The following is a 12,446-nucleotide window of genomic DNA, read 5'->3' on the forward strand; positions in this document are numbered from 1 at the left end:
GCCTCTCTGTGGTGAACAAACAAGTAACAGACATTACAAATCCCACCTAATGTGTATTTAGTGACCCCACATTGTCCTGCCTGTGATTCTAGGTACCTTTTTTAGTCTTCTGTTTACTTTCAAGTATTTCATGCACTTTGCTTATCTCCAAATTGATTTATTTAGGGTACAAATGCACGGATAATCCCATAGCAGTGCATTCCCGTGTCACATATCTACTCAACAAAAGATTATAGAGATTTGGACCAAAATATTGATTGTTCCCAAAATAACACTATAAGGTGCATGGAAGCTATTTATATAAGATCGAATATCAAAACTTCACACTCCAAATTCAGAATACTAGTGAGGTTTGCACATTATTAACCCTTTTTTCTATTATATATATTTTTTGTTTTGTTTTCTAGTTCCAGCCACTAAGTTAACAAGACAGCGTGTTCCTAGTACTGGTCAGTGTCATTGCAAGTATGACTTAATGGCGTTCTTCCAAATCTGTGAACTGGAAGCAAATGGAGAGTGAGTACCTATGGTACAGTTTTATATATAGTGTTTAATCATCATGGTTACATAATGCTATACCTTCTTTAGGCTGGTGTCACTCAGCAGTTAAGGGGGAAACAGCACTTTTTTGTGGTGTTTTTACCTGGGTTAATAATAATAGAAATAATAAAAACATTTTTTTTTTATAGTGCCCTGGGTTCCAGGGCACTAACATAAGGGTTAAATTACTTATCTAAAAACAAACTCAAGTACAATGAAAGTGAAACAGAGTTAAAGGGGTATTCCGGGCAAAAACATCTTATCCCCTATCGAAAGGATAGGGGATAAGATGTCTGATCGCGGGGAGTCTTCCACTGGGACCCCCTGCGATCTCCCTGCAGCAGCCCGCATTTTTTGCGTAGCTGCGTCTGAAGTTTAGGAAATCGATGGGCTTCCGAGACGGGGACGTAACATCACGCCACACCCCCTCCATTCATGTCTATGGGAGGGGGCGTTGCGGCCGTTATGCCCCCTCCCATAGAAATGAATGAAGGGGGCATGGCGTGACGTCACGTCCCCGTCTCGGAAGCCTGGCGGTTTCCAAAACTTCAGACGCAGCTACATAGAATGTGGGCTGCTGCAGGGAGATCGCGGGGTGTCCCAGTGGTGTTGCAGCTTATGTGAAGGGCGGTATTAGGAGATCAGGTCAGAGATGCATGGAGGGGACATGTTGTGGACAGACTTAGATGTCATTGTTAGCAGTTTAAACGGTATTGACTGGCAGAGAGGAGATAAAGAGGAGAAGCGAGGGGAGAGGTGGGTTAGTCCGGCAGCAGAGTTGAGGCTGGATTGCAGGGAAGCAAGAGTGTTTGATGGAAGGTCACAGAGGGGGATGTTGCAGTAGTCTAAGCAAGAGATGATGAGGGCAACTAGTACCACTAGTTTAGTTGAGTCAAAGTTGTAAAAGGATCAAATTCGAGGCAGCAGGAGGTGGTAAGAGCTTGGATGTGTGGTTTGAAAGACAAAGCAATATTGAAGGTGACCCCAGGCAGGGGATTGGGGAAAGAATTGAGCCATTGCCTGTAATTGATAGATGGGATGGATGGGGGGGGGGGGGGGATAGAAGAAGGAAAGAAAATGTATTTTATTTTCTCCATGTTGAGTTTTAGAAAGTGGGGAAAGAAAACAGTTTGGCCAGATGTTATCTGAAAGCTGAAAAAAAGGAAATAGAAAACACTCTACATATAATGCTTTTTTTTGAAGGGGGCTTTTTCCTTCACGTTGGCTGCAGTAGAATTTTTTTCCAAATGCAGTAATGCTCTAGGAGTGGAGGTCTTTTCAGGCAAATTATGACATTTTACTGTCATAGACCTCTATGGAAGTTTTTTTCATACGCACCTTTTTGTGTTGCATTTTTTGTGGTGTTTCTTCCCATTACATTGCTGCATATATCGCCCAAAGGCATGTAACATCCAGAAGAAGGCAGGAGTTTTGAGAAGTGTTTTTTTTAAGCAACAACAAGAAAAAAAGGCTACAAAGTAGGTAGGTGTGCATGGATAAGGACTTAGGGGTAGATCCTAGTGGTCAGAGCTATTTAGTTTGTCCTATCTGACTCTTCCATACCCTTATAGTACAGTGATCCCTCAAGTTACAATATTAATTGGTTCCAGGACGACCATTGTATGTTGAAACCATCGTATGTTGAGACCATAACTCTATGGAAACCTGGTAATTGGTTCTGAAGCCCCAAAATGTCATCCAAAAATAGGAAAAAGTGAGGATTAAAGGAAACTAAGTAGATAGCTAATACAGATAAAGCAAATCCTTCCATATAAAAGTAAAAAAGAGCTGCTGGGAGCTGTAAATCACTGTCTATTTCAGTGTTTCCCAAAGAGGGTGCCTCCAGCTGTTGCAAAACTACAACTCCCAGCATGCCCGGACAGCCGAAGGCTGTCCGGGCATGCTGGGAGTTGTAGTTTTGCAACAGCTGGAGGCACCCTCTTTGGGAAACACTGGTCTATGTAGAGGACAGAAGCTTCTTCAGGATCCTGTACAGAACACGCAATGTCCTAAAAAAAAGGAAAATGGAGCCGCCCTCACCTGGTGTCCAAAGGAGCAGCTAACTCTGACCCAGGTAAAGAGTACAGAACATGTAGTACCTCCCTGTACTGTAGGGGGCGCTACCAGACACCAGTCAGTGCATGCACTTAAGGAATACTGGGGTTTTACCAGTGAAATGTCCATTCTGAAATATCGGTTCTTCCAGCCATTGACACGTTTTGCAGATTCCATAGCATTGTATGTTGAGTCTGGTTTCAAGTTACAATGGTCCAGAAAAGACCTTTGTATGTTGAAACTATTGTATGTTGAGGCCATTGTAAGTTGAGGGATCACTATACACACAGTTTTTCCTCTGATATGTTGTTTGTATTCTCTGTTCCAGCTATATTCCTGTGGCAGTTGATCATGGAGCTGGTTTACCCTGTCATGGCACCTTCCTTCTCCATCAGGTAGCCTCTCCCTCTGTCGTTTTTTCCTTTGGATTACAAAACTTCTTTCAATTCTTCTGACCAATAATGTCTCCCACACAGGGCATTCAAAGACGCATTTCTGTGACTCTTGTTCATGAAGCAGGAGCTGAGCTGAAATGGCTAGAGGTGCGGGAACTAGTTGTTGGTAAGTATAACTAATAACTAAAAAAAAACTAATAATAGCAAGATGAGATGTTGAAAAAGGTGAGCAATTAAACACAAGGTTCAAATGGTAAATAACATTATAAGTGGGAATCAAAAGTAAATGTTTTACATTACGCAATAACTGGAACAAAAGCTAGTGAAATGCAACATACACTAACTGTTGGACAGTCCAATCATGCACTGCGGCAGCCAAGAGGGCAGAAAAATGTACCCTTTATTGCAAGATTGCCTCTAAGAACAATGTGCCATAGTGAGCTTTCTTTAGGGGAAGATTTTTGAACTTGTTTGTAGAACGGAACCAAAACATAGTCTTCTCACTTTTTAGGAAGGATCCGTAATACTCCAGAAGCTGATGAGTCTCTAATTGACCCCAACATCTTGTCCTTAAATATTCTATCCGCAGGCTATCGTCCCCCAGAAGGGGGTGACAGGTAAGTGTCCATATGTACATTATTGGGTGAAAAAGTTTGAGGGCAAGCTAGCATGCCTATATGGAATTTTCTTGGCATAGGGGCAATGCTAGAAGGGTTATGCTACAAAGCTTTCTTTTTCTGCTTTCTACCCCTTCATTAAGCATGAAACAGAGAAACTTTAGCATGAGCTTCCCCCACACCCTCACCCAATTTTCCCTTTTACCTCACATACCCTCAAACTTCAGTCACAACATTTCAGGACTTGTATCATCATCCATGTACTCTCCGACTGACCTTACCCTTTGGGTCCACCTCCTCCACCAATAATCCCAGTCATTCCATCCCCTATTCACAGCCTACCCCTAATCATGCACAGTTCTTTTTACCATATGTGTTAACTTTTTCTTACATAACCATCTGCAAATGCCTAGGTTGTTCATTCGACTTCTTTCACACCTGTCACATTATTATAATTGTTCCTTAGAACACATATCTTGTTCTAACCCACGTAATTCTCCTTTATAAGTTGTCACAAAGCCCCCCCCCCCCAGCACTCCCAATATCACTACACTGCTCTATATGCAATGCATTCAGAAACACTTTCATTTTTTCCCATTTTGTTATGTTTCGGCCTTGTACTACAATAAAAATAATTCAAGTTTTCTCCGATCATTCCTTACTTTAAGGGGTTATCCAGGAAAAAACTTTTTTTTTTATATATCAACTGGCTCCAGAAAGTTAAACAGATTTGTAAATTACTTCTATTAAAAAATCTTAATCCTTTCAGTACTTATGAGTTTCTGAAGTTAAGGTTGTTCTTTTCTGTCTAAGTGCTCTCTGATGACACGTGTCTCGGGAACCGCCCAGTTTAGCAGCAAATTCCCATAGCAAACCTCTTCTCAACAGGGTGATTCCTGAGACACGTGTCATCAGAGAGCACTTAGACAGAAAAGAACAACCTTAACTTCAGAAGCTCATAAGTACTGAAATGATTAAGATTTTTTAATAGAAGTAATGTACAAATCTGTTTAACTTTCTGGAGCCAGTTGATATATAAAAAAAAGTTTTTTCCTGAATAGCCCCTTTAATACACCATAATGAGAATGTAAAAACTGAATTTTAGGATTTTTTGCAAATTCATCAAAAAGGAAAAACTAACATTTTGCATGGTATTTGCATAGGTATTCAGCTACTTTGCTTTGATACCTGGCATTTAGCTCTGGTTCCCTCTCATTTCTCTTGATCACCTCTGAAATGTTTCAATTGCTTTGATTAGTCACCTGTGGTAAATTCAGATGATTAGACATGATTTGCATATCAGAGCAAAAACCGAGCCATAGGGGGGGGGGGAGTACTGCATGTAGAGTTTAGAGACAGGATTATGTGGAGGCACAGAACTGGAAAGGGTACAAACATTTCTGCTGCCTTGCAAGTTCCCAAGAGCTAAGTGGCCTACACAATTCTTAAATGGAAAATGTTTGGAATAGTCAGGATTCTTTCTAGAGCTGGCTGCCCCACCAAACAAAGTAATTGCGGTAGAAGGACATGGGTAACAGAAATTACCCAGAACCCAGTGGTCTCTCTGGCTGAACTCCAAAGATTCTGTTTGCAGATGGGAAAAAACTTCTAGAAGTCCAACCATAACTGACTGTGAGAAACAAGATTCCCTGGTCTGATGAAGCCAAAAGAGAACTCAAGTCTAATACTCATGTTTGGAGAAAACCAGGCAATGCTCATCATCTGCCTAATACCATCCCTACAGTAAAGTATGGTGGTGGCAACATAATGATGTGGGGATGTTTTTTTTAGCAACTGGGGCAGAAAGACTAATCAGGTTTGAGGAAAAGCTGAATGGAGCAAAGGACAGATGTATTCTTAATGAAAACCAGTGTGATCCAGTAGGCTCTGGCCCTGAGATAGGGCCAAATGTTCACCTTCCAAAAGACAGTGGCCCTGATTTACTATGAGTGGGGTGTAGTTTACTTTGTGGGGGGGGGGTCCGAACAGATACATTTTGCTTTTTTTTTTTTACACCGGTTCTGATCTGTGGGGTTTTCCACCACATTTTCTGTGGAAACCTTAATAAATATGTTGAGATTTTACAAAAATTTCGGGGTCATGCCCCTTTTTGGTGACCACACCCCATTTTCCCAAATGACCACACTCCTTTTTCAGTTTTTCTCAGTAAAATGGTCAGGTTTTTTAAGTTCTGGCGCAGACAGAATTTCTGGCGCGAAGTGCCAGAATCTCGCACACAACCCAACAGAACATGTTGGTTTTACAATAGTAAATCAGGGCCAATGTCCCTAAGCACACAATCAAATCAACACAAGAGTGGCTAAAGGGAAAACTTAGTGGTCCAATCATACATCTCTGGAGAGACTTGAAATGGCTTCCCCTAACAGTCTCCATTCAACCTGACAGAGCTTGAGAGGATCTGCGGAGAAGAATGGCAGAAAATCCCAAAATCCAGGTGTGCAATCCCTGTGGCATCCAATCAAAGAAGACTGGAGGCTGTAATCACTGCCAAAGGGGCTTCAACTAGGAAATGAGTAAAGGCTCTGAATTTTTATGTCAATGCAATATTTTAGTTTTTCCTTTTTATTTTTATATAACAAAATGTGAACAAAGCCAAATGGTCTGAAGACTTTCTGAATACATTGTAACTGAGGTTGATTATGGCTTCTGCTATACTTACTGCTATAGTAGAGCTTTACTTACCAACACCTGTCCATTCTCCATTTACTGATATGCAGACCTCTGACTGAATGTGTTGGGATACATTGAGGCTGATGATTCCCGTTCCCCTGATGCCGGCACTAACGTCTCATTATTTGTATTTCAGGCAGTTTCTTGATTCTGACACACCTAGGTATTTTATTTTTATATCATTTCTCAATCCAACTACCTTTTCCTTCTTCCCCCTCATGCCGCCATTTTCTGCCACCTGTCTTGTTCTTCCTCATTTCCTGCTTTCCGTTTTAGGTTTAATGTTATCTGCTATAAATGTATTAATATGCACTTACTGGGGCTTTACTGATTCTTACAACCCTATTGATGTTGATGTTCTTTACCCTCCATTACCAGTCTGGTCCTTTATTCTGGTTTCCAGTCCATGCCATTCCAGACATAGATGTATATATTATGTATAACTAGTACCCAGTAATGCATGGAGAAAGAGAATCCTAAATTTGTAGAGTTTAGTGACTGAGGAAGATGGTGTATTTTGTAACGAGTACCTGTCACCAAATACAACTTTTTATATATGAATCCTTATGTAATTAGCAGACACTTCCCCTTTCACTTGCTTTTAAAATTATCAACATAAATATGTTTATAATGTGAGCAAGAATAAATGTATGATACACAGCTTTTTAAAGCTCTGAACTTTTTTGTAAGGGTGGGAGGAGTGTTAGGAGTAGTTAGGGAACATAACCTGAGTTAGTTTAGAAAAGTTTATTTAGTGTCAGGTACTTTTTAAACATCCTTTCCCAACTTCTTTTACTTTGCATATTTTCCACACTTGAGATCATCAGATTATATTTACCCCTTGGAGACATCTGCTGTATATATTTAGTGGGTCTATAAGGCAGGCTTAGAAACTGGTGATCATTTCACCCACTAAATTCCCCAGTAAACAGCATTTGCAGGCTGAAGATCAGATACCATGGCAGCCGGCAGACAATCTTTTGAAAGCCCCATACCTGCCATGGTAGATCTGCTATTACAGGCAGGCTGCACACAATAGCATTTCATTGAATTTTATAAACAATTAAGTCAGTTTAAAAACTCCCATCTACGTCATCATAGAGCAACAAACCCTCATACATTTTCGAAAATGAAAAAAATAAAAAAGTTATAGGGGTCAGAATCTCCTGGTTGGCAGCTGCAGCGTCTGGAACACAGAAGCTGCAAGTCACTCCACGCCCCCTCCATTATGTCTATGGCAGGGGGCGTGATGTTAAGTACATAGCCGTCATGCCTCCTTCCATAGACGTAAAGGGAGGAGGCATTGTCACCGAATTACAGGGGTGCCTAAGCAGAGATCCACTGCTGGGGACGCCTGCTATCTAACATCTTATCCCCTATCCTTTGGATAGGGGATAAGATGTTTCCAGCGGAGTACCCATTTAACCCCTTAATGACAATGGACGTAAATGTACATCCTGGTCCGCTGGTACCTAGCACACGAGGATGTACATTTACATCCTGTACATGACCTGGAGCGGTGCTCGCGTCATGCACGGCAGGTCCCGGCTGCTATCAGCAGCCTGGGGCCCGCCGGTAATGGCGGACATCAGTGGTCGAACTGATGTGCGCCATTAACCCCACAGATGCCATGCCCAATACAGATCACAGCATCTGCGGCAATTGTAACAGCTGACCTGATCTTCCGCGGTACGTCTATGGGGATCAGATCAGCTAAGATGTTGGCCGATGGTCCGCTCACCTGCCTCGGCAGCTCTCCCAGGGTTTTCTGCATTGATCTGCCTTCCAGCAGACCAGAGCAGAATATTGCTATGCCTATGCATAACACTGAACAGTATTAGCAATCTAATGATTGCTATAGATAGTCCCCTATGGGGAAATAGGTTAAAAATAAAAGTAAAAAAACGTAAATAAAAAATGTGAAAAATCACCTTTCCCCCTTTTTACTCAAAAAAGCGTGAAAAAAATTTCTGAACATATTTGGTATCTCTGCATGGGTAGATGTCCAATATATAAAAAAAAAATGTTAATGACCCCGTGTGGTGAACGGCGTAAACGTTAAAAAAAAAACGTCCCCGGCGTTTTCCGGTCCCTGCCGCGCGCCGGGCAGAGATCAGAAGCGGATGCCTGCTGAAATGCTTCAGCAGGCATCCAGGGCAAACGCCGAGGGGGGCCATGTCGGCGATCGTTGCAAATCATGAGGGAAATCGTCCCTGCGATCTGCAGCGTTACCGGGCTGATCGGGTCTCTGGGACCCGACCCCCCGGTAATTTTGCATGATCCCGGTTGTCACAGACATCCAGGACCATGCTGAGGTATAGGAGCGAGGTGGCAAGCCTGCCACCTCCTCCTATCCCCTGCGATTCCTCGGTTAGAACTAACCACCAATCGCAGGGGGGGGGGGTGGTTACTTCCTCCCGCCCTACCCGGCCCCTGGAAGTCCGGAGAGAACGGGAGGAGGACCGGAGGACCTGGCGGGAGACGGGGGAGTGCTGGGGCCCGGCCCCGGTACTTACCCCGTCCCTGAAGACCCGGATCCCAGCGGCGGAGACGGTGGCGGTGGCGACAGGTGAGTGGATCTTCGGCGGCGTTGCGGGACCTTTGCAGCAGTACAGACCGCCGTAAAGCGATCTGGACTGCTCCATCTGGTCCCCTTACACTACAACTCCCAGCATGTCCAGACAGCCCTTGGTGTCTGGGCATGCTGAGAGTTGCAGTTTTGCAACATCTGGAGGTCCACAGTTTGGAGACCACTGTGCCCTTCCAGATGTTGCAAAACTACACATCCTCAGCATGCCATTACTGTCCAGGCATGCTGGGAGTTTTAGTTCTGTAACATCTGGCCCTTCAGATGTTGCAGAACTATAACTCCCAGCATGCCTGGACAGTTTTGGCATACTGGGAGTTGTAGTTTTGCAACATCTGAAAGGCCACATATTGGGAACCACTATATTAGTGGTCTGCAAACTGTAGTCCTCCAGATGTTGCAAAACTACAACTCCAAGCATGTGGCTCTAAAGATGTTGCCGAACTACTACTTCCAGCATGCCTTAGAATGTTTGGGAGTTGTGGTTTTGCAACAACTGGAGGCACACTGGTTGGGAAACATTGTCTGTTCCCTAACTCAGTGTTTCCCAACCTGTGTGCCTCCAGTTGTTGCAAAACTATAACTACCAGCATGCACTGATAGACCGTGCATGCTGGTAATTGTAGTTTTGCAACAGCTGGAGGCCCCCCCCTGTGAATGTACATGGTACATTTACATGGGCAGGGGGCTTACAGTGAGTATCAGGCTGAAAGTTTGTGATGCAGCAAATTTTGCGCGGCAGCTCAAACTCGCAGTGGGAAACTCGCTGTAATCCCCCACCCGTGTGACTGTACCCTAAAAACACTACACTACACTAACACAAAATAAAATAAAAAGTAAAAAACACTACATGTACACATACCCCTACACAGCCCCCTCCCCTCCCCAATAAAAAAAATGAAAAACGTCTGGTACGCCATTGTTTCCAAAATGGAGCCTCCAGCTGTTGCAAAACAACAACTCCCAGTATTGCCGGACAGCCACTGACTGTCCAAGCATGCTGGGAGTTTTGCAACAGCTGGAGGCACCCTGTTTGGGAGTCACTGGCGTAGAATACCCCTATGTCCACCCCTATGCAAATCCCTAATTCAGGCCTCAAATGCACATGGCGCTCTCACTTTGGAGCCTTGTTGTATTTCAAGGCAACAGTTTAGGGCCACATGTGGGGCATCGCCGTACTTGGGAGAAATTGCCTAACACATTTTGGGGGGCTTTTTCTCCTTTCACCCCTTATGAAAAGGTGAAGTTGGGGTCTACATCAGCATGTTAGTGTAAAAAAATAAATTTTTTACACTAACATGCTGGTGTTGCCCTATACTTTTCATTTTGACAAGAGATAAAAGGGAAAAAAAAGCCCCCCAAAATTTGTAATGCAATTTCTCCCGACTACGGAGATACCCCATATGTGGGCGCAAAGTGCTCTGGGGGCGCATAACAAGGCCCAGAAGGGAGAGTGCACCATGTACATTTGAGGTGATTTGCACAGGGGTGGCTGATTGTTACAGCGGTTTTGAAAAACGCAAAAAAAACAAAACCCCACATGTGACCCCATTTCGGAAACTACACCCCTCACAAAATGTAATGAGGGGTGCAGTGAGAATTTACACCCCACTGGTGTCTGACAGATCTTTAGAACAGTGGGCTGTGCAAACAGCCCACTGTTCCAAAGATCTGACAGACACCAGTGGGGGGTAAATGCTCACTGTACCCCTTGTTACGTTCCTCAAGGGGTGTAGTTTCCAAAATGTTATGCCATGTGGGGTTATTTTGTTGTCCTGGCACCATAGGGGCTTCCTAAATGTGACATGCCCCCCGAGCAAAATTTGCTCTCAAAAAGCCAAATATGACTCCTTCTCTTCTGAGCATTGTAGTTCGCCCGTAGTGCACTTCAGGTCAACTTATGGGGTACCTCCATACTCAGAAGAGATGGGGTTACAAATTTTGTGGGGTATTTTCTGCTATTAACCCTTGCAAAAATGTGAAATTTGGTGGGAAACACACATTTTAGTGAAATTTTTTTTTTTCATATGCAAAAGTTGTGAAACCCCAGTGGGGTATTAAGGCTCACTTTATTCCTTGTTACATTCCTCAAGGGGTCAAGTTTCCAAAATGGTATGCCATGTGTTTTTTTTTTTGCTCTCCTGGCACCATAGGGGCTTCTTAAATGCGACATGCCCCCGAGCAAAATTTGCTCTCAAAAAGCCAAATATGACTCCTTCTCTTCTGAGCATTGTAGTTTGCCCGCAGTGCACTTCAGGTCAACTTATGGGGTACCTCCATGCACCACAAATTTTTGGGGGTATTTTCTGCTATTTTCTGCTTGCAAAAATGTGAAATTTGGGGGGGAAACACACATTTTAGTGAAAAACATTTTTTTTTTTTTTACATATGCAAAAGTCGTGAAACACCTGTGGGGTATTAAGGCTCCCTTAATTCCTTTTTACATTCTTCAAGGGGTCTAGTTTCCAAAATGGTATGGCATGTTTTTTTTTTTTTGCTGTTCTGGCACCATAGGGGCTTCCTAAATGCAACATACCCCCCAAAAACCATTTCAGAAAAACGTACTCTCCAAAATCCCCTTGTCGCTTCTTCCCTTTTGAGCCCTCTACTGCGCCCGCCGAACAATTTACATAGACATATGTAATGTATGTCCTTACTCAAGAGAAATTGGGCTACAAACATAAGTATAAATTTTCTCCTTTTACCCCTAAAATTCCAAAATTGGGTCTACAAGAACATGCGAGTGTAAAAAATGAAGATTGTGAATTTTCGCCTTCACTTTGCTGCTATTCCTGTGAAACACCTAAAGGGTTAAAACGCTGACTGAATGTCATTTTGAATACTTTGGGGGGTGCAGTTTTTATAATGGGGTCATTTGTGGGGTATTTCTAAGATTAAGACCCTTTAAATCCACTTCAAACCTGAACTGGTCCCTGAAAAATAGTGAGTTTGAAAATTTTGGGGAAAATTGCTGCTGAACTTTGAAGCCCTCTGGTGTCTTCCAAAAGTAAAAACACATAAATTTTATGATGCAAATATAAAGTAGACATATTGTATATGTGAATTAAAAAAAAATATTTGGAATATCCATTTTCCTTACAAGCAGAGAGCTTAAAAGTTAGAAAAATGCTAAATTTTCTAATTTGTCATCAAATTTGGGGATTTTTCACCAAGGAAAGATGCAAGTTACCACAACATTTTCCAATCATGTTAAAGAAAAATATGTCACGAAAAAACAATCTCGGAATCAGAATGATAGCTAAAAGCATTCCAGAGTTATTAATGTTTAAAGTGACAGTGGTCAGATGTGCAAAAAATGACCGGGTCCTAAGGTGTAAAATGGCTGGGTCCTTAAGGGGTTAATCACTTCACATTCATACAAAAATTTTTATAGAAAGTGATCAAATAGTCACATATATACAACAGTGGTACTAAAACAAACTACAGATTATGACGCAAAACAGGAGCCCCACACATCCCTGTATAAGGAAAAATGAAAAAGTTATAGGTTTTCAAAATAGGGCGATTTTAAACATACTGATTTGGTAAAAAAAAGTTTGA

The 12,446-nt window shown here is 42.6% G+C and overlaps 1 protein-coding gene across 4 annotated transcripts in view; it reads left to right on the plus strand.

Moving 5' to 3' along the window:
- Nucleotides 1-12,446, plus strand: part of KIF1A (kinesin family member 1A) — a 331,661-nt gene that overhangs the window by 298,135 nt on the left and 21,080 nt on the right. For 3 of the 4 annotated variants that reach the window (XM_056564691.1, XM_056564693.1, XM_056564692.1), the window contains 5 exons: nucleotides 408-516; nucleotides 2,924-2,990; nucleotides 3,072-3,156; nucleotides 3,502-3,607; nucleotides 6,435-6,461. In XM_056564691.1, coding sequence (XP_056420666.1) covers nucleotides 408-516; nucleotides 2,924-2,990; nucleotides 3,072-3,156; nucleotides 3,502-3,607; nucleotides 6,435-6,461 — 394 coding nt within the window. The remainder of the gene's footprint in view (nucleotides 1-407; nucleotides 517-2,923; nucleotides 2,991-3,071; nucleotides 3,157-3,501; nucleotides 3,608-6,434; nucleotides 6,462-12,446) is intronic. The other variant, XM_056564694.1, reaches the window with a different exon arrangement.

The sequence above is a fragment of the Hyla sarda genome, chromosome 3 (genome assembly GCF_029499605.1).
Source record: "Hyla sarda isolate aHylSar1 chromosome 3, aHylSar1.hap1, whole genome shotgun sequence".
Taxonomy (NCBI): Eukaryota; Metazoa; Chordata; class Amphibia; order Anura; family Hylidae; genus Hyla; species Hyla sarda.